General features: G+C 36.6%; 1 protein-coding gene across 1 annotated transcript in view; it reads right to left on the bottom strand.

The window, feature by feature from the left end:
• Positions 1-21877, bottom strand: part of SPICE1 (spindle and centriole associated protein 1) — a 69641-nt gene that overhangs the window by 11713 nt on the left and 36051 nt on the right. Inside the window, exons 7-16 of the mRNA XM_036746277.1 lie at positions 20772-20887; positions 18393-18532; positions 17833-17973; positions 16008-16273; positions 14129-14260; positions 11496-11646; positions 10752-10973; positions 6993-7474; positions 4704-4887; positions 922-1024 (exon numbers count right to left, since the gene is read on the bottom strand). Coding sequence (XP_036602172.1) covers positions 922-1024; positions 4704-4887; positions 6993-7474; positions 10752-10973; positions 11496-11646; positions 14129-14260; positions 16008-16273; positions 17833-17973; positions 18393-18532; positions 20772-20887 — 1937 coding nt within the window. The remainder of the gene's footprint in view (positions 1-921; positions 1025-4703; positions 4888-6992; positions 7475-10751; positions 10974-11495; positions 11647-14128; positions 14261-16007; positions 16274-17832; positions 17974-18392; positions 18533-20771; positions 20888-21877) is intronic.

Genomic DNA, 21877 nt, shown 5'->3' with positions numbered 1-21877 from the left:
AAATATGATGGTCCTACAGGTCCTGATATAATTAGAAAGTAATGAAACTGATTTCACAAGCCACAACAGTTAACTTTACAATCCTTTCTCACACAGCCTTGAATCCTGAAACACTGAATTCTCTTGGGTTTTTTATGACAGTATGTTCCAACCCAATTCAAAACTTTATGAAAATGGAAAGTTATCTGTAGGCTTAGAGGGATAAAAATGGCACTATTCGAATAAAAACTACACTGAAACAAATATCAACAGCAAATTTCAAAAACAAAACAAAACAAAAAAACCCTCCAATAGTCAAAGGCAGAAAATACCAAACAAAATACAAAATTCTTAGTGTCAGGGCGTATTTTAGAATAATGGCACGATCCTCATATCCTGGGATAATTTTATATGCCATAATCAAAGTTTTTAATAATAAAAGTTGAATTGAATGTACTTTTAAATTGTTTTGAAACTATAGGTAAGTTAATGATTATTACATAAAGAATTTATTCAAATGCTGTAAAAAACCCAGCTTTATGGTTCCTAACTTTGATAAATTTCCTTCGAACAACATATCTGCATTTAATTGTTGTTTGAAGAGTAAAAGATGACTCATGCTTAGATGAGCCCAGGTTCTTTACAGTGTATAAGTGTGTACGTGTATTTCCTTCCAATCAATAAAGCATTCGTTTCATTTGAAAAGTGGGGGGAGGGGAACCAAATCTCCCTCAATTCCACTTTCTCTGGAGTTTCTTGGTCCTCAAATCCTTTTATACTCAATTGTGGTTTGCTCCTGACCTCTTTTCTTCTCTTTATCCAAGTAACCTACCCTCCCAACTAAAACTAAATCAGACTGCAAATACCTTATCATAAAGAGCTGTACAAAGTACCTCTCATATTTTTGGTGTTTAATAAATATTTATTTACAATAACTCCCACCTTCTTGCATTCATCCCATTGGCAAGAGAAATAGCACCGCCTTTTGAGTTCTCTGTAGCTTCCGCCCCCGGAATAGATACTTCAATTGTCCTCTTTCCACCTTCTAGAATATAAAATATTAGTTCCATTAATCTTCTGTTTAAAAAAATGATCATTTAATTTTGTTTCTGCCTTGCTACAATTGTTAAAAGATTAGCAATCTTTTTGCTCAGTATTTTTTATTTTTTGACAATTATGGCCCACAGATATACCTGAGTTATTAGAAAATGGAATTGTGACAAAAATAATGTCGTTTTTGTTGTTAGTAACATAACATCCCAGTAAAGAGAGACCCACATAATCAGAAACTTTCTAGTAACAGATACCATAGTAAACTTTTAAAAGTAACAAATGGAAAACAGGGAATGCCTACAAGAAACCCAAAGAAGCCTTCAATCAAAAGTCATGTACCTCAAGTTTTCAGACAAAAGAAAGCTTTTAGATGCTTCTTTGAAGAGCTTAACATTTGTTAAGTAAGTAAGAGTTTAGGAGGTAAGAGGCAATTAAAATTTTACCCTTCTACTTGGAAGAAACATTGGGTTATCAAAGACTATGTCAGCAAAATGTAAACTCCTCTGGGTGGAAATGCTTCAAGAATGAGCCTAGTGATATCCATTGTCCAAAGACCAGTATGGCTAAATTTGGAAAGGCTCCTCACCAAGCTGCGACTACAGGCTAATGAGCATTTCATTTGGATACTAAAATAGACAAGAGTGTGACCTGCATGAGTGGATGGAGTATCCAGACTGATAAAGTCCTCTACACACTAAAGCATTTAGATAAGACATCTTTTACACAGATGTACTGGGCCATTTTTTTTTTGAGGGGGGAAGGCAGGGCAATTGGGGTTAAGTGACTTGCCGAAAGTCACACAGCTAGTAAGTGTGTGTCAAGTGTCTGAGGCCGAATTTGAACTCAGGTCCTCCAGACTCCAGGGCTGGTGCTCTACTCACTGTGCCACTTAGCTGCCCCCTACTGGGCCATTTTATACATACATTAGTTAACTGTACCAGAACAGAAGCTTCCTGAGGATAAGGATAAGATGCCTCTTAGCTAAACTCTATCTCCCTTGGGACCTGGCACAATGCCCAGCACACAGTCAGTGCTTAAAAAAGTCTACCAAACTGAACTCTAATTAAAAAAAGAACATGCCACACTAAAGCAAGTTAATCGACTAAGTGTCATGTAATCAAAATAAGACTCCCTTTATCCTGGCATGTTTTTTTTTTTAATAGGCAACAAGGAATGCTCTGTTACTCAGATGGTCTGTCATCCTCTCAAACTCAATATGTCCTAAATTAAGTTGATTTATTATATTCTTCTCCATCTTTGCTCCCACCAAATATAAAGCTCAGTTTCCATATCCAAATAGCAAGTTTCAGGGGGCAGAGCCAAGATGGTGGCTGGAAAGCAGGGACTTGGGTGAGCTCCCCCCCAGGGCCCTCCAAACACCTCCAAACAAAATGGCTCTATACAAATTCTAGAACTGCAGAACCCACGGAATAGCAGAGGGAAGCAGGGCTCCAGCCCAGGGCAGCCTGGATGGTCACGGGGTAAGGTCTATCACATGGCACTGGGAGCAGAACGGAGCAGAGCCCAGCATGGGCTGCGCCTGGACCAACCAGACTGGGAGCTGGGTGGAACAGGCTCTAGTGCCCTGAATCAGTGAGCTGTGGCAGTTACCAGACTTCTCAACCCACAAACACCAAAGACAACAGAGAAGGTAAGCTACTGGGACAGAGTGAAAGGAGTTCGTAGTTCAGCCACCACCCCATGAGTGGCAGAGGTGGTGCAGCTCTGAGGCTGCTTACAGAGCTACAGCTGCAGGTGCTCCCAGCCCCAGGCCCACCTGGTGGGAGGAAATAAGTGGCAGATCTGAGCTGGAGTGCAGAGCCAGCTTAGATCTGAGTCCAGTCCAGGTTGGGGGTTCGTGGGGGAGGAGGAGCGCTGGTGTGGCGGAGCTTGCTGTGTAGAAATAGCTCTCAAAACAACAGCGAGCCCCTCAAGCTTGGGACAAAGTACTCTCTACTCTACAAGCAGTCATACCCCTGATGAAAAACTCAAAGGTCAAGTAAATTGGCTGGAACATGGCCAGGCAGCGAAAACAGACTCAGATTCAGGAATCTTTCTTTGGTGACAAAGAAGACCAAAACATACAGCCAGAAGTCAACAAAGTTAAAGAGCCTATATCAAAAGCCTCCAAATAGAAAGTTTCTTCAATAAAAGCATCATCCTTCAAGTCATCCAAGTGAAAAACCATTATTCTGACTCTTTCCTTCACGTCTGAAACTTAGTCTTGTCATTAAGTCATGTCCTTCATAATTTTCCCTTTCCTCTACCTTCTCACTGTTAACTATATTTTAATATCAGCCCTGATGACAACATCTAGTGTATGACAGCCAGTGGGCTGGGTCTTTGCCTCAAATCTCTTTGTCCGATCATCTGTCACATGACCAACACACTAATCTTCCTAAGATACCACTTTCTCCATGTTAAATCCTTTGTTCAAAAATTCATAATGCCTTCCTGTTATCTACTGCATCAAATCTATCCTTTTTTCTGCCTTGTTCTCAAGGTCCTCCATAAACTATTCCCACTCTACCTATCCAAACTTATTCACTACCACATACAGAACCTGCCACAGTTCAGTAGCCGCCTCAGCGTCTTTAATGATGCTGTTCTCCCTGTCTAGAATAATGTTGTTCCTTTCCATTACCTATCTATGTCCTTTCCACCCTTCTGGGTCCAGTTCAAACTATACTTCACATACACACACACACCCCAAAGAAAATATATATCCTAAAAATATATATGTTGTACACATATATCATATAATTTAAGTAAAATTCTGTAAAAGACTTATTAAATTTATAAAATTGTAAATTACAAAATTATTATAAAATTATAAATCCTAAAGTACATATAACTATGTTTATACTAATATGTGTATACACATATATGTATATCAAGTATATCACATGTACACTTATATGAATATATATTCTACATACCTATATCTGTATCTCCTATGTATATGGTTACTTACATATACATAAACATACATATATAGTGATATTTCTACCCACAATGAACTCTTTTTTGTTGTAACTTACACACTTGTAATTGATCTTAGATATTTAATATTTAATTCATAAATATTACTTTTGTTTTCCCAGATTGCAAATTTCTTTAAGACAGGACTATGTCTTAGAAATATTTGTACCAGTGCTTTATATATAAATATATGATATACAATATCACATGTATAAAAACAAAACTACAAATGTAATTTCACAGAACAGTTGCCGAGTTATTTCCCTTATTATAGATAATTTTTTAATTGCATCTATTAAAAAACAAATAATATTTTAAATGAACTGAATCACCATTTAGTAACTATTTACTGTATCAAACAGTTTTCTAGGACAAGTGCTAGATGAAACAATGAAAGTAATTAATTTCCTTGTATTCAATACACTTGTTAAAAATATCTTTCTGGAGTCTACCAAGTTGTGCTAGAGGTCGAAACACTTCTACTGCTACGGTCACTGAATCTGTGATAGAGGTACTTAGAGAGAAGAGACAAGGGAAAAGTTTTGCTCTTCAGAGGTGCATTGAGTATAATGTGCAGCGTTACCCTAAAAGTTCTCTTCCCCCACCTCGTCCATAAACTACAGCCTTGTATTCATGCTAATTATTCATCTACTGCTCTTATTCCCAGCTTTTTAAACCACAATACCCACCAGTCCATGCTCGTAGAGGTGAATGACCAGGGGAACCTGATGGAAGGGAAGGATTCAAACAAACAAGTTTTTGCTGTTCTATTAACTGCAGCAATTTCCCACGAGCCTCCACACTCTGGCGGTTCAGTTCTGCTATTCGTTCCTCCATGCTGTTTGGTGTTTGTGGTTGCATTGCTGGAAAAGTCTTTAAAGAAAAATAAGAATTCAAAAACTCAATTATACAATCTTTCAGCATTTTACACACACCAGCTCTTTTCCTCATAAAAACTACTTACTAAATTCATGCAGCCAGTGCTCTCTATAAACCTGCATAGCCAAATAGGGCAGAATTTCATATGTGCAACAAGAAATGTTTTCCTATAGCTATGGAATATTACTTCTTCTAGTGCTGGCACTGCAGAAGCCCTTTTTCCCTTTGAATGTATTTCTGAGTCTTGAAATATGTACCAGCAACAGGTCCACTCGATTTAGTTTCTCCCTTTATGGGGAATGAGGCTGACAAAGCTTATAGTGTTCATCATAGCTTCTCCAGAATGTCTTCCTAACCTGGAGAGACCAACTATGTTGATTTAATAAAAACAGAGCTTGGTCAGCACCAATCCTTGAAGGGCTGGGGGTAAAGAGATTCTCATGAAGTGTTTGTTTCAGTACACAAATGCATTATGTATGAGAGCTCAGTAAGTCGCCACAAAGTCGCTCCCTAGATGCAATCTCTAGCTAGCTAATTTAAACGGTACATGTAGCAAAACTAAGAGAAGCTGGCCCAGGACCTTCTATGTGCCCTCGGTCAGGCTGCATCGAGACTTGCAGATGTGAAAAGCAGCCCAGAGATTTCAGGCTATTGCTCACATTGTGTGGTATGGGAACAGCTTTCAAGTTAAACTTAAACATCTTCATTGAAATTATTTATCCAATTGTTTCAATCTATCCCCTCTTTACCAACCTACTATTATTGATAATATATCTAACTCCTAACACTGCAAGAGGGTAGTAGACACATATAGCGAAAGAAGCAAAGAAGGAGTAGATAGCCAGGGAGTAGTTGTATATTCTATATAGTGATGCTTTAGTAATATTTTAATATGTATGTATCAGAACTTCCGAACTGTTTCATAAACAGATGTTGCCCTTGGTGAGGAAAGAGAAGGAATACAAATTGGAGAGATCCCTAACTTATAGCCTATGTCCAATAATAGAACAGTAAGACTGAAACAAGTGTGAAATTAGGAAGTATTCTTGGTAATGGTAAAAGAACAAGTGAAGATTCTAAACCGCAGTGTGACTCTGCAAGTATAGAGTAATCACAAAAAGCAATAGCAGCAAATTTAAACATTTAAATTGGGAGGTGGGGGTGTCTGACCAAAATAAGCTTGTGTCAAAGGCCCTTTAAAAATTTTACATGACTATGATCCTCAAATACTCAAAAATAAGGAGTCCACTATTCACAACCCCTGGCCTTAATAAGCGCCACACGCATACAAATGGTCAGTTGTACCGTCAATATTCTCTATGCTATTATGCCAGAGTTCTTGTTGCTGCTGGTCTCTTTGGGACTCAGTTCCTAACTTATAATTCCTACCTCCCTGGGAGTCACTACCTATGAAAATCCTATTTGCTCACTGGAGCCTTTACCTACCCTTACTAGAGCTCTGACTGAAGCTGTCCTCTTTCCCCTGCTGGGATATCCGCTATCAGTATATGGCAAATACTCAAGAGCCCCCACCCACAACACGACATATACACACCAAAGCCTTAACCCTTGTCAAAGTTTACAAATTGCTGGAGTAGAAGGGAAATAGGTAGAATCCTATTCATGACTAGGAGGGGTAAAGATTTTCTCCTGAGATGCCCAAAACAGAATTCAGATTACCTCTTCCCATTGAAAAAAACATAAACCTTATAGTCAGTTACATTGTAGATTAATAGGCTTTTATGGGCTAGCCTGGGAACTTAGCCACTTTTTATAATAGTTTGTATGGGATGGTAACTTTCCAATCTACAAATAACAAACTATAATTAAAATTTTGATAAATAAATCTTGCATAAGTTAAAGACTGTATGTACATGGCATTCTTTTACATGTAATTCAAAGGAAGGTCTAGTTTCAGTTAAAAAGTAATAACAACTACAAATTATGGCAACTGATTTAAAAGAGTGTTAAGAGTTCTAGTGACAGCTACCAAAGTACCAAGTAGGGATACTAAGGAGACATAAATCCATCTATATACTAAAGTACCTAAATAAAACCTGAATTCATGCCTAACTAGGCAATCTGTGATTGGTACTTACTGTTGTCATGTCACTTCCATTTTCCAGTTTGGCTGGGTCCTGAGGTCCATCCCCTTGCTCCCCTGAGGGTCCTATAAAATTGTTCAGATGTGCTTTAATAGCAGAATTCTGCAGTGTTAACTCAGCGATTCGTGCCATCAGATCTTTGTTCTGCAGGAGAGGCTCGTTTGTTCTTAGCTGCTGTCCATCTCCAAGTACTGGAGGTTCTTCTGGAAAAGTATGGTTCCCCGGGGGCTGAAAATGGGAAGGAGGGCACTGGGCTTGTGGCACGCTGGCAAATAAAGGCTGGGTTTTGTTTTCTAAATCTTCATCCATATGAGAAACTCTCCATCTCTGGGTGAAGAGACGGTTTTCCTCATTTGAGTTTGGAATTTCTACAGCGTTAGGTGAGTTCTTCTTTTCCCAATTTTGTTCCTTTTCAGTTATTTCTACACTTGGAAGAATCCGTGGAGCAGGACGAGTTTGAACTGTCCTCCTCAATACTACAGATGAGAATAAAGAAATGAGAAATGAAGTTTAATCTATAGCAAGTCCATGAATATATCAAGGTTATTAGCATAATTTGGCAATATCAAAGAAATACCCTTACCTAAGGATTTAGATTGCAAACGGCTTCATTAATTCTTACAGGGAACATGCCAGAAACATGCCACTTATCATCCTAATGTACAGACTGATTACACTCTATCAAATCATTCTGGGATACAAGTTGACAAATTCACACTTAAATATTTTGGCTAGAGTATGGGACAACAAAGGCCATGTTACCAGTTAAAAGTCTGAGATTTAAAATAATTTCCTATTATTTTGAAAGAATGATTCTTTATTTCTAAAGGACATTTTATTTACTACTTGGATCCCTTCTTCACATTTACATCTTTACTAAACTTTTTATCTAAGGATTTAAAATAATCTTCATGATAAAATTAATTCGAGCTAAATAGCACTTTGTACCTCTCTTATGAACTTATGTTCTAATTATGTATTACAGTTATTTATGTATATGCCATAGCCTCTTCAACTAAATTGTAAGCTTCATGAAGGTTGGAGCAAATCTTATTCATCTTTCTATCTCCTTGGACGTAGCCCAGTACTTGGTGTTTTTTGAATTTGTTGAATGATAGGAGAAAGACTTGTATAAATTAGTAAATTTTTTTAAAAGAAATACCATTTTACGACTTTCAAGGATATAAAATAATTTAAAGTAGGTTAATAAAGTAGCATCTATAAAGGTCCTTGCTTTAATGAACAGACAAAAATTATCTGAATTAAAACACTGTAATAGTAGTTTTGGAAACAATTGAGAATGCTCAAGAAAATGTTATCTCTCTAAAGTACTTTTTAACATTTTCCCAATACCTATGAAGAAAAAATCGGCTAAATGAAAGTAAACTTCATTCACCAAATAATCACAACGTGCAATTAATTAAATTTGATGCAAAAGATTTTATTTTATTTTATTTTTATTGAGTCTCTATCCTCATGTCCTCAGTTTTTTAAATCTCTGAGGAAGTTTTATACTAGGAAATGAAGTTTTACCCTGGACTTAGTATCAGAACTGAAATAATTACTATATATAGAAAGTATAACAATCAAATTTCATTATCATCTAAAGACTTCATCATCCTTTATCTCTTCTCCCTTTCATAGCCAAAGAGCTAGAAAAAGTCATCAATGCTCTTTGATGCCATTTCTTCACCCACTTGCCCCTGAAATCAGAGGCTTAATTACATTAAAATAAATAGAATTTTCTAAGATATACTACATAGCAATTCAATTTTTCTTAACGATTTTTATAATAATAGAAAAATACCAATCTTTTTAAACAACAGTTTTGAAATTGTTTGAAACACTTTGAAAAAATGTTGAAGTTAAATGAGAAAATTTTAATTGATCCACAATTTCATAAATGTGGTATTCCCTTCAAAGGTGCCAATCACAATCCATCTAAACATCTTCATCCTGTCTTCCTTGTCCATATCCTTCCACAAATTCTACTCAGAAGATATAATTTGTGTACTGGAGTCCTTCCTCAAGGCTCTTTAACATTTCCTTTTACATTCTCATCTAAAATCCATGATAAGATTTGAGCTCTATCCCCCAAAGAATTCAAAACCCTCAACAGATTAAGTAGAACATTTTTGGTAAGGTAAAGTTAATCTTCTTCCTGCCATTATCTCCTTACCTAGGCATCTCTTAATTTCACAGTTCCCAGAATATTTGGCACCTTTGTCCTTTGGTCGTATTTTAGCAATAGATGCTGCCATCTAACATATTATTAAAGCAAATGTAAAAATTTCTTAAGTTTGCATCTTCGGATTATACAAAAAACATTCATTCCTTTTATTCATTCTGTAGGTTCAAAATTATTAAATAAACAAGGAGCACCCTAAGATATACATAAGAATTAGTCAACAGATATATGCCAGGCACTGTGCTAAACATGGAAAACATGACAATCAAATTTCATTTAATCTAAAGATTCCTATATCCTATACCTCTTCTCCCTCTCACAGTGAAACTGCTAGAAAAAGTTATCAATGTTCATTAAATTGCCAGCTTTTCACTTTTCAAAATTCTGCCATCTATTTTCCAATCATACCACTGAAGGGAAAAAGGCTCTCTTCAAGGATATGAATGACTGTTTCACTGCTAACTCCAATGGCCTTTTCTCAGTCCTCCTACTTGACATCTCCATCTCCTGGACCCCTCCCTCCTTTGGTTTCCATGACACTGCTCTTGCCTAGTTCTCCAACCCGTCTGACCTCTCTCTGAAGATCTTCTGGTGGATCATGCTTGGTCTCCGGCCTAAGGGACCCCATCAGGCTCTATCCTAATCTCTTCTCTTTCCCTTGGTGATGTCATTCATTCCCAGACTGGAATTTTCTAAGCATTTCTAAAATAGATCTCATTATCTCCCTCATTAAACTTGCCCCTCTCCAGTCCCTCTATTTCTATTGAGAGCACCACCTTCATTCCGATCTAATCCTTTGAGTCATTGCTGATTCTTCCTTCTCCTTTACCCTCCTTTTCCACTTCCTAAGTTTCGTTGATTCTACTTCCACATTTCTTGAATCAATCCCCTTTTATTCCATTACATACCACCTACTACCTTAGTCGAGGCTCTCACCACTTTCTGCTTGGATGACTGACTCCCAGTTTTCAGTCTCTCTCCTCACCAATCCTTCTTCCAAAAAGATACCAAAATTATCTCCCTAAAGCACAAATATGGGCTTGTTGTCTTGTTGATTATGTCACTCATCTGCTCAAAAAACCTCAAAGAATTCTTTATTGCCTTAAAGTTAAAATACTAACTCTTCACTCTGGTATTCCCTCTATAGTCCAGCTCCAACCTACCTCTCTGGCCTCATTTCTTATTACTCTTTTTCACATACTGTATGGTCTACTAATGCCAGCCGTTCACGGCACTTGGCATTCTCATTTTCACAAAGGATATGGTATTCCTAGAATGTACTCTGCCTCTTACAACCCTGTTTCCTTCAAGGATAAGTTCAGATGCCACCTCCTACAAGAAGCCTTTCATAATTTCCCCTCAACTCCCCCAATAATTGGTATTTTCTTCATCCCTAAATACTTTGTATTTACTATCTAAGTATGTTTATTCCCCCAAGTAGAATATAAACTCCTTGAGGACAGGGACTATTTAATTTTTATCTTTGCACTCCCAATACCTAGCACAAGGTCTTCAACACAGTCAGAAATGTTTGCTGAGTTGAATTAGACAAGAAGCTTTCTTACCTTCCTGTAATGGAGGGAACTCTGGGTTGTTTTTTTGCCTTGGAGGTGTTAACATAACAGCTGGCTCAAACATATGGGCTGGTAAACTGTTGGCAAGGCCCAAACCATCTGTGGGATTTGTCAACTGAGTCAGTTTAACAGGTAATTCTTCCTGGGGGAATTCAGTCACTTCCCTTCTGAACATCAATGGAACAGAGACGTTATCACTTACAATTGGAGCCTCTGAAGAAAAAGAAAAGAGGCTCTAATAAGTACATAAAAGCCAGGAATCACACCACCAATGGGCACATTTCACATGAATTTATGCACATGTCTCCCTGGAATGCCAGGCAGCTACAATCTCTCGCTAAGCCCAATAAAGGACATCCTCCATCACTCAGCTCCTGACCCTCCCAGAACCGAAAATCAAGAGCCCGACTTCTAATCACAGGATGCAGTGCTAGAAAGATAGCGGAAAACAGAAGTGCTTTGAGGAGCTATCCAGGGAACCACAGGAAAACCTTGTTTGGTATTTCAGAGAGATCATGTTCATCACTACAATAAGTGTTCAAGGTTCACATGATGGTCATGATGAATAATGAAGTGTGCCTACAAAGTAATGAGAAGGATTTTTACAAGCTACACATCAAAATTAATGTCATTACTTTGTAGTCACATTCAATGGTAAAAGAAAGAACAGAATTTCCAAAATCCAGTACAACCCAGATATGGTTTCCACATAATTCAGTATCACCACACATATACCTTGACTATTGGCAATGCTTCTGATTGCAACTCCCCTTTCTGAGGCTAGGCTTTCTTCTCTGTTAGATCCTATTACAGGGCTACTTTTAATGGCATGCGTGAGTGAAATCAGCTGCTCATCAGTTGTTATCATGTACTGCTGGAATTTTGCCTATGGAAGATAAAAGAGAAAAAAATAACAAAATAACACATACATATCCTGAAGCATCTGAATTAGAAAAAGGAAAAACAAAATATAGATATTAAGAGAAACAATCCAACCCATAATTTATAGTATTCTAGGAAGTTTAGGATAATTTCATTCTAGTCTAACAGGTTAAAAATGACTCCCTGTTATATCAATTCAACAGATAGTAAGTGCCTACTATGTGCAAAGAAAGCACTACGCTACACACTAGGGGAAAAAAGTCCCTGCCCTCAAGATCTTACAATCTACCATACTGCAATTCAACTCTATAAACTTTTATGAATTTTGAATTATGAATTTATTTTCAATATAAAACATATTTATTTTCTTTATGGTTGATAAACTAGTTGTATAAGGCAGTATGGGCCCAAAGGCCTGCATTCTAAATTGAAATTAGAAACTGATCTAATACGGTCTAATATGAACCACAAAAATCAAAGAGAGCTGGGTTCCTCTTCTCCACTTACCCCCCCCGTCTCCTTTTCCCCCCACCAACACAGTAAGATAACAAAGAGAAAAGAAATGGCAAAAGAACACATACACACAGAGAAAATAAAAATCAATTTAAAATGCAAAAAAGCAAAGTACGGATAAAATTAGGAGATAGAAAAAAAAAGGCTATGCAAGGTATTCTGAGAAATACTTAGGGTTATAATAGAAATTAAAGAAATTAAGCACAAATGATGATAAATAAATAATGACAATAAAATCACAAGACTAAATAAAAGAAGAGCTTGAAAAAATAGAAAGAGGTTTCTAGATCACATGTTCTAGAACTGGCAGGGCCTTAAGAAATTCTGGAGCCCACACTCATTATTTTTCATGAGGAAAATGAGGTTTAAAAAGATTAAAATCATAAAGAAAAGTTAACATAACTAGGATTCAAATTTAAGCCTTCTGACTATACCACACTGCTTGCATATTTGGTGATAGTAAAGAGAAATGCACTCAAAGTCAACTGAATGAAATAATTCTGAATAGGTATCTCTCAATCTCACCACTGCCTTTAACACTAATGATTGCCTAATTCCTCCTTGATACTCTTCCTAAATTTGGCTTCTGTAATTCTCTTATCTGATAAGAGCACCAGGCCTGGAGTCAGAAGACTCATCTTCCTGAGTCCAAATTCAGTCTCAGACACTTAATAGCTGTGTGACCCTGGGCAAGTCACTTAACTCAGTATGCCTGTTTTCTCATGTGTAAAATGAGTTGGAGAAGAAAATGGCAAACTACTCCAGTATCTTTGCCTAGAAAACTCCAAATGGGGTCACAGAGAGTCAGACATGATTGAACAACAACAAAATACTCTGACCTCATGATCTTTTAATCTTCCATCACATCTCTCCCAGTACTCTTTTTCTGCCAGCTGCACTGGCCTTAATCCTTCTACAAATCGAAAAACGAATTCATGTCCTCCTGGCAAGGTTCCACCAAAAGCTCCCTTGTGATAACTCTATTGACTATAGATTTTCTTCCAGATTTGACTACACTATCACAGAATCTCGGGGTCATTTAATCTAACTCAGATCAGAATAAGAAGGCCCGCTGCTCCATCCCCAACAAGTGGTCAGCCAGTCTTCATTGGAAGACTTCTACTAAGATAGGAAATACTACTGTCGTTTGCCTGTATCTTTAAATCTTTTTTATGCATAATTAAAGAAACACACTGATAATACAATCAGATCACAGATTTAGAGCAAGAAGGGACCATGGAAACCACTTAGTCCAAACCTCTCATTTTAGAGTGAAGAAGCTCAGGCCAAGGAGATTAAGTGACTTGGCCAAGATCACACAAATATTCACCAACATAACAGAGTAACTTTTGAACTCAGGTCCTCTGACTCTTAAGCTAGAGCTCTTTCCATTCTACCATAGTGTCTCTTATTTTATATCTAAACGACATTCCTGAATCATCATATCTTGAATATAATATGTATGATAAATATTCAAAATCTAAAATTTGAAAACCACTACCCTATATAATTATCTCTATAGCAATTTTAAAACTGCTATTAAGTGTCAGCTTACTTAGGACACATGAACGTTTGACACAACTTTAAAGGATACACAATACAATTACAAAGGGCCTCTTACAGATTATGATGTATTCCTTTACAGTAAACAAGTAGTAGTTCAGGTATACACTACTCTATTAGCATTTAGCATGAGCCAATCCATACTGTTTTAAAGATCCATTAGCTCCTTCAGGGGGTACACCACGTCTATGCCTCTTTCTATGTCCCATATGTAGTACACTACCCAGTACACAACAAGCGATCAATAAACGCTGTCAATGGTGATGAGAACAAATAATTGATAAGTAATTATAACTAGTTTCAAATACTGAAACTACACCATCAATAGCTATACTAGAATCTTTTATTACATCTTTAAAGTAGGTTTCAAAATAGTCACACATTAAAAGCTTGGAATCTCATGAAAGTACTTGTAAAGCAGTATTTTCATCTCTGAGAAGGAGAATTTCAGCAGTCAGGGCATCAATCAATTCTCGATGATCACCTAATACCACTTCCAGGCGCTGCCTTGTATCTACCTCCTTACGCAGCTGCATCTCACTCTAAAAAAAAAAAAAGATAACAAATTCCCAAGTTAAAAGAGGGAGGGGAAGAAGTAAGGATTATTTAAAAGAAAGAAACACAGAAAGTAATACATGCCTTAATACGCAGAAATACATGCCTTATACTGATGAAACTTCACATTATAAGATTTCACTGGATATATTAAGCTACCTCAGCCCTTCTTTAAGAGAATTAAAAAGGGCATGATAAACAATGTGAAGACTATTCAGCTGATTTGTCATAATTTAAGGCTACTTTTAAAATTATTTTAAATGAGGCAGAATTTTAGACAATACAAACCATTCCTAAAATGAGACAATTTGAAGATTGATCTCAATTGTTAATATCATGAGATCTGGTAAGAGAGTAACAGTATGTCCAGTACTATACTAATGAAAATTTGAGTAGAGATTCGAAGGTGAATGACAATGAATTTAAATCATTAAGCGTTTTCAAGACTAAAGTGTACAAGAGTCATAAAATTGATCATATCTTTTAACTCAGTGTGATTCTATTGCTAGAACTTAATTCCCATAAAATGTTTTTAACATAAAAAAGGCCTACATATTTAAAAAATTCATAGTTGACATATTTGTAATAGCAAAAATTTGGAAAAAGTGTTCAACAACTGGAATATGGCTGAATAAATTATGGCATATTTATGCAATAGACCCTTATGTTGTCACAAAATGATAAATATGAAGGCTATAAAGAGGTATAGAAAGATCTATGTGAAGGGATGTAAAGCAAAATCAAAGGAACCAAAACTGTATGCAAACTGACTGCAATTCTACAGAAATGAAAAACAAAAACAAATACAAAGCCAGAAAACAGAACTTCAGGCTGACATGGAAGAGGACAAAGAAAAGAATTTTTTTCCTTCTCTGTTAATTCATTAGTTGAACTTTGTTAAAATAAGTATTTAACTCCATCAACTCAAGTTTATAACAAAAATTTAATTATGTGAGTAATTCTATACTTCAACAGGAGTATGTTAAATCAATTACAATGTAAACGAACTTAAAAAAAAAGTAGCATGCAAAGAAAAAGTTTTCCAACTTATATGTTCTATGTATTTATGTTCGCAACAAAAAACAACTACTGTCAAGGCCATAAAGACACCACACCAAACCACCTATCAGTGTAAAATAAAAGAATTATCTAATTGCAATAGAGATAGTTCACAGGCAAGCTAATACCTGAACTTAAAGAAGATGGAAATATGCATAAAAATGCAAAAGGCAATATGGTGCTAAAATGTGTAGTCTTGTAATTTCTAAAATGGTGACAAGGGACTGAGTTAGTTGTACAGTGAATTTTTTGTACCTTCATCACAATCATGAAAGAGGAGCAAAATAATTCAATTTCATTTCATCTATGCTCAGTTCTCAGCTATGAACTAATAGAAGCAATGTAAAATAATCCAAAATGACATATATGTTAGATATTACTTGTATTTGGGTCTGGCATATGTTTTGATCCTACTTACATTTTGTTTAGGCTCAAATTAAAACTAGTATGGATTTCCTTATCATGTTGACTTTCACTTAGTACCCAATGAACGTCTACCTGAAGCTAAAAGTTTATTGCAGATAATATCTAAAGTACAGAACCCTTTTATATTTATTGTTAACTTATATAGTCAAGTGTTTATTGTGCTTAGTTTGGTGCTTCAAACTACTTTTAGGTTTACAACAAAGTGAAGTAGAAATTAAAACAACCACTGAGGTCTGTACTTTCTCTTACCTCCTTAAGGTAGCGCACTAGCCGACAGAGGGAGCTCACTAGGGACAAAGTAAAACCAGTCAGACCCTGATTGTTTTTCCATCCCTTGACTTCTCGCCCTGTCCATCGTTCATATTCTTCCATTTCATGTTCCACTTCATGTATCATGTGTTTCAAGGTATCCAGGCTGGAGCCATCAGCACTTGGTAAATCTGAGGTGGTTACATTGTTGAAAGAAACATTTTTCTTCACCTTGGAAGGAACAGGTAAATCTGGTTTCTTCTTCACTAAGAGTAAGAAAGCAGCATCTTTTAATCAAAATCCAGGCAAAGATGCATCCAAAAACCTACTAGAAAAACCTACTGATACACACATATACACACACACGCGCGTGCGCAGAACTGATTCAGATTTATAATAAGAGCCATTCTCCAATTGATAAATGATCTAAAGATAAGAACAAGCAGTTTTCAGGAGAAGAAACTCAGGTTATCTATAGCCACGTGAAAAAAATGATACATATCACTACTAATTAGAAAAACTCAAAGCAATTTTGATTCTACCTCATATCTATCAAATTGGCAAAGATGACAAAAAAGGAAAATGACAATGTTGAAGGCTGCAGGAAAACAGGCACATTGATGATGCATTATTGGTGGACCTGTGGGTTACAACCATTCAGGAAAACAATTTGGAATTATACACAAAAGATTATTAAATAATATATGTCCTTTGACCCAGACATACCACTGCTAGGCTTATACCCCACCCCCCACCCCCAAAAAAAATCAAAGAAAAATGAAAGGGCCCCACACATAGAAAATTATTTATAGTAGTCTTTTTTTTGTGGTGGCAAAAAACTAGAAACTAAAGATATGCCCAACCACTGAGGAATGGCTGAATAACCTGTGGTATATGAATGTGACAGAATACTACTATGCTATAAGAAATAAACAAACAGATGATCTCAAAGAAACACAGAAAGAATGATACAAACTGATGCAGAGTGAAGTATGCAGAACCAGAACAATTTATACTATAACATGTATACTGTAAAAATGAATACTTTTGAACACTTAAACTGTTCAAGAATAAAACAAGCAAAATCAAGAGAAAATGTATACAATACTATAAAGACAAATAACTTTGAAAACTATAAGAATTATAATCAATACAATGGCCATCCGAGATTCCAGAGAACCAATGATTAAATATATTATCCACCTCCTGACAGAAAGATAATAGGGATTTAGGGCACAAAATAAGACATTTATAGTTTTGAATACGGCCAATGAGAGAATTTGTTTTGCCTAACTATGCATATTTGTCACGCGAAATTTGTTTTCTTTCTTTACCAATGGAGTAAGGAGTGGGAGGGAGGAAAACAGATTTTGTTAAAAAACAATTTAAATATAGAGGGCTGGGGAGTGCTACTGATGTGGAATGCTGTATACATTTTCAGATGAGGTCACTATATTAACTGTTTTGCTTTTTTACAAGAGACCTCAAAAGATTTCACATGGAGCGGGGGCAATCGGTAAATGTTATAATCTTAAAACAAATACATCAATAAAACATGAGAATAAGATCAAATAGAATAACATTTTATATAATTTTGCTTTTTATAATTTAGGGAGAGCCTACTATGGCACCTACTCTAAATAAAATAGAATTAGTTCTCTACAGAACTGTGTGGTATAGAAGAAGAAATTTCCTGGAATCATTCAATAACCTTCTATTTTAGCTTGGTATCTGACCATATGAAAGAAAGAAAATTCTATTCAGCACCAAAACAATTCTATGGAATTAAACATATAATCCATCTTTATAAACAAAGAAACCAAACCTTTGGCTAACTGCTGTTTTTGTTTTCTTGAGTTAGGATTCAGTACTTGTCCCACAACATAATTTGAGTCTACATTCTGGGCAGGTTCCTCAGGTAACAGCCTTGACTGGATCCTCTTGACTGCTTGAGTAGCATTCAAAGCTGTTGAAAGGAAACAACTTCACCTCATGTGAACAAAATACAAAGTTATTTAAATTAACAAAAATATCAGTATCACACTCTGCCTAATACAGCCAAAAATCAATAGATACTCCTTTCATAATGGCCCTGGTTCTATAAAGAACACTACACAGTAGTTGCCCCCTTCCTTGATGGATCATAGGACAGTGGAGAGTGATGGATTTAGGGCCAGGAGACCTAAATTCAATTCCCAATTCTGATGCTTATCTGTAGCCCTGGGCAAGCCATTTAATTTCTCTGTTCAGAACTGTTTTCTAACCTGTAGTACTGATATAATACCTCCTCACAGGATTGTTGTGAAGAAAATAATGTATAAAGCTTAAAGTACTATGTAAATATGAGTTGTTAAGAACAGTAAGAAATGTATTATTGGAACTAACCTCTATGTTCCAAAGATGGAGTAGCAACTGTCGGAGTCGCTGGTGGAGTCATTGTTTGTGATGTAGCAGTTTTCTGCCGCAAACTTGTACATAACTTAGAAATGAATTCAGAATTCTCTTCATTTAGGCGCTGAAGAAGCCTTCAGACCAATTACACATACGTAAATAGTTATGGTTTAAGTAGCAATAAAACATCAACGATTCTGACTGTTAAAACTGTTCAATTTCACTAAGTCTAGAGGAACTTTTAGAATCATGCAATAGCAACATTTCAAAACACCTTATGGATTATCTACTACAATTCCCTTACTGTATAAATAAGATATTGAAGCTCAGCAACTCACTGGCTTAAAAATCAATTAGATAGTTCAAGCAAGGATTTGAACCCATGTCTCCTGATTTCCAGCCCATTATACCAGATTGTCTCCTGATCCAAATAGAAAACACATTTTTTCACTTCCAGTAGCAAAAATGATTAGACAGAATGATACTGACAACTACAGAAAGCAGGTTTTAAATAATCAACACTATTGCACAACCTGCTTATTATTCAAGAATCACAATATGAACTTCTTACATAGCAGAACTCCATACAAGGTGTGTCCATCCTAGATCTTGATCCCAAAGTCTGCAGTATCAGACAGACTCATTTATAGGTGTTCTTGCCTATAAGGAGTCCTTCAGAATTAACTCCGAGAACTATGTTAAAGGATGCTCAAGTGTTCTCAGGCAGAGAAAGCCACATTTGAAAGAAGAACACTAAGGCTAAAGCCAACACTGTAGAATTAAAACGGAGTGAAAACTTCATTATCACATTCCATAGGAAATCCCAAAAGGAAATATAACTTGAGTGTTAAAGATCACAACAAAAAAGTAGAAGAGAAGCAAATCATACACCTTTCACAACTATGAAAAGATAATTTCTTAACAAGGAATAGAGGCAAATAACATGGAAATAACATGGCCAATTTTGATTACAGCAATCAGTAAACATTTATTGAATGCCTACTATGTGTCAGGCGTGCTAAGAACTGGGGATACAAAACGAGATAAAAAAGTCACTGCCCTCAAGGAACTTACAATCTAAAGGGGGAGACAACATGAAAAAAATATATACAAAGCAAGGAAAAATAGGAAACAATCAACAGGGGGAAGGCACCAGAATTAAGAGGGGTGAGGAAAGGCTTCCTATAGAAAGTGGGATCTTAGGTGGGACTTAAAGGAAGCCAGAAATATCAGTAGTCAGAACAGAGGAGGAAAAGTGTTGCAGGCATGAGGGACAGCCACAGAGAATGCCTGGAGCCAAGAGATGGTGTGTCTTATTCATGGAACAGCCAGGAAGTCAGTGTCACTGGCTCAAAGAATATGTGTTAAGGAGTAAGGCATAAGAAGACTAGAAAGGTAGGAGGGGGCTAGATTATGAAGAGTTTTGAATGCCAAGCAGGATTTTGCATTTAATCTTAAAAGCAAAAGGAAACCACCGAAGTTTACTGAGTAGGAAGACAACATGGTCAGACTTGTGCTTTGGGAAAATCACTTTGATGGCTGAATGGAAGACAGATGAGAGTGGGGAGAGACTTGAGGCAGGCAGACGCACCAGTAGGCTCTTGCAATGATCCAGGCATGAGATGAAAAGGGCCTGCACTAGAGTGGCGGCAGTGTCAGAGGAGAGAAAGGGGCATATTCAAGAGATGTTGAAAAGGTAAAATTGACAGGCCTTGGCTATAGTGTGGGGGTGAGAAATAGTGAAGAATCCAAGATGATTCCCAGGTTGCAAACCTAAGGGCCTGGGAGGATAGTATTTCCCTCTAAGAAGTAACTGGGAAGGTTGGGGGTAATGGTGGGGGGCTATTTAGGGAGAAAGATAATGAGTTCTGTTTTGGACATGTGGAATTTAAGGTATCTACTAGACAACCCTGGTTTTGGAGGTGTTGGCTGCTGGTCCCATGACAGGGTTCAACATACTGCCCCACGGAAGACACAGGGAATCTAGCCAATCTCCCACAGTGATTAGCAGGAATGATTTTGGAGAGCTAAGCACTCTGCAATGGTCAAGGAACAGCTTCTCCACAGCAGTGAGCTATCCTTCCTCCTACTATAAGAGTCTAAAGACAGATTCTGCTTATAGCCTTCTCCACTGTGTTCCCACCTGGGGATTTCAGCTTAAGCTGCAAGCATTCCTTGGGTAAGAAAAAATATTCTTGTAAAAGAAAAAAACCAAACAACTATTGCTTTCAGTGTCAGTGGCCAAGTTTGACTCTTTGGTAAAGGATTCCAATTCCAAAAATGGAATATGGTCCTTAGAAGATACATTAAATAAATATATGAAACAGTTTTGAGAAGCAAAGAGTCACAGAGACTTCTTTTACATACCCTTACCTGTCTGTTCTCATATTACACGGAAAGTTCAGAGAGTCATCCAGTTCATTTTCACTTTCTTCTGACTGGCTGTTGGCAGTTTCTTCACCTTCTCCTTCTTCCACTTCATTTAGAGCCTACCTCAGAATACATCATAAAAAATTATGTATTTAGATCAATTCTCCCCTTCCTTAGGCTCCAACTACAGAGCTACTAAACTACATGGGGGATAAGTCTTGACTTATTGCTCCTTTGGGGATCACAGAATCACTGATCTTGATCAGGGATGGGCAAGCTACAGCCTGCCTGATTTTGTACAATCCACATGCTAAGAATGTTTTTTTCATTTTTTAAATATAACAAATCTTACTTAAAAATGTAAAAAAGCCATTCTTAGCTCAGAGCGATTCAAGAAACAAGAAGTATGGGCCATAGTTTACTGACCTCTGATCTAGACAGAGCTGCAAGGAACTCAAAGATTACATAATTCAATATTCTTATTTTACAGGTAAGGAAACTGAGGCTCAGAAATTTTAAATGAATTGCCCAAGGTCACATAAGTAATAAGAAGCAGAATTAGGATTTGAATTTAGGTACTATGAACTCCAACCTCAAGGCTCTTTTACACTGCTGTACATGATCAAAAGATTTAGAGCTAGTAGGGGTATTATAAGTTACCTAGTCTATACTTCTGGTTTTAAAGATGACAAAACTGAAGACCAGACAAGTTAAGTGACTTCCTCAAGGTCACACAGATAATAAGTAGAAGATGTGGATTTAAACCAACATGCAGGACTTTTTCTACAACAACACTGTTTTCTTTACTATGTAAACCCAAAGGTGAATGAGAGCCTGCTCCCTAGTCTGCAAATTTGAGAACTGGGGTCAAACTAGGCAAAGCTTCCAGTGATCAGAAGGAAAACAGTAGTTTCCCCCACCCCACCCCCCCCCCAGTTTTCATATAACACTAATTCTCTTTTGGATTAGGAGTAACATTGTCAGCATAAATTCAAAATCACAAAAGCTTCAATTTAATTTGATTCTGTGCAAAAATAAATGCATATATAACATCACATTTATCCAGCATTGTCATGGAAGGTGTTTCAAATAAAAAAAAATTTTAATTA

Source organism: Trichosurus vulpecula, chromosome 2 (assembly GCF_011100635.1).
Source record: "Trichosurus vulpecula isolate mTriVul1 chromosome 2, mTriVul1.pri, whole genome shotgun sequence".
Lineage (NCBI taxonomy): Eukaryota > Metazoa > Chordata > Mammalia > Diprotodontia > Phalangeridae > Trichosurus > Trichosurus vulpecula.
Note: the sequence above shows the minus strand (reverse complement) of the source record. Positions and strands in the feature narration are given on the sequence as shown.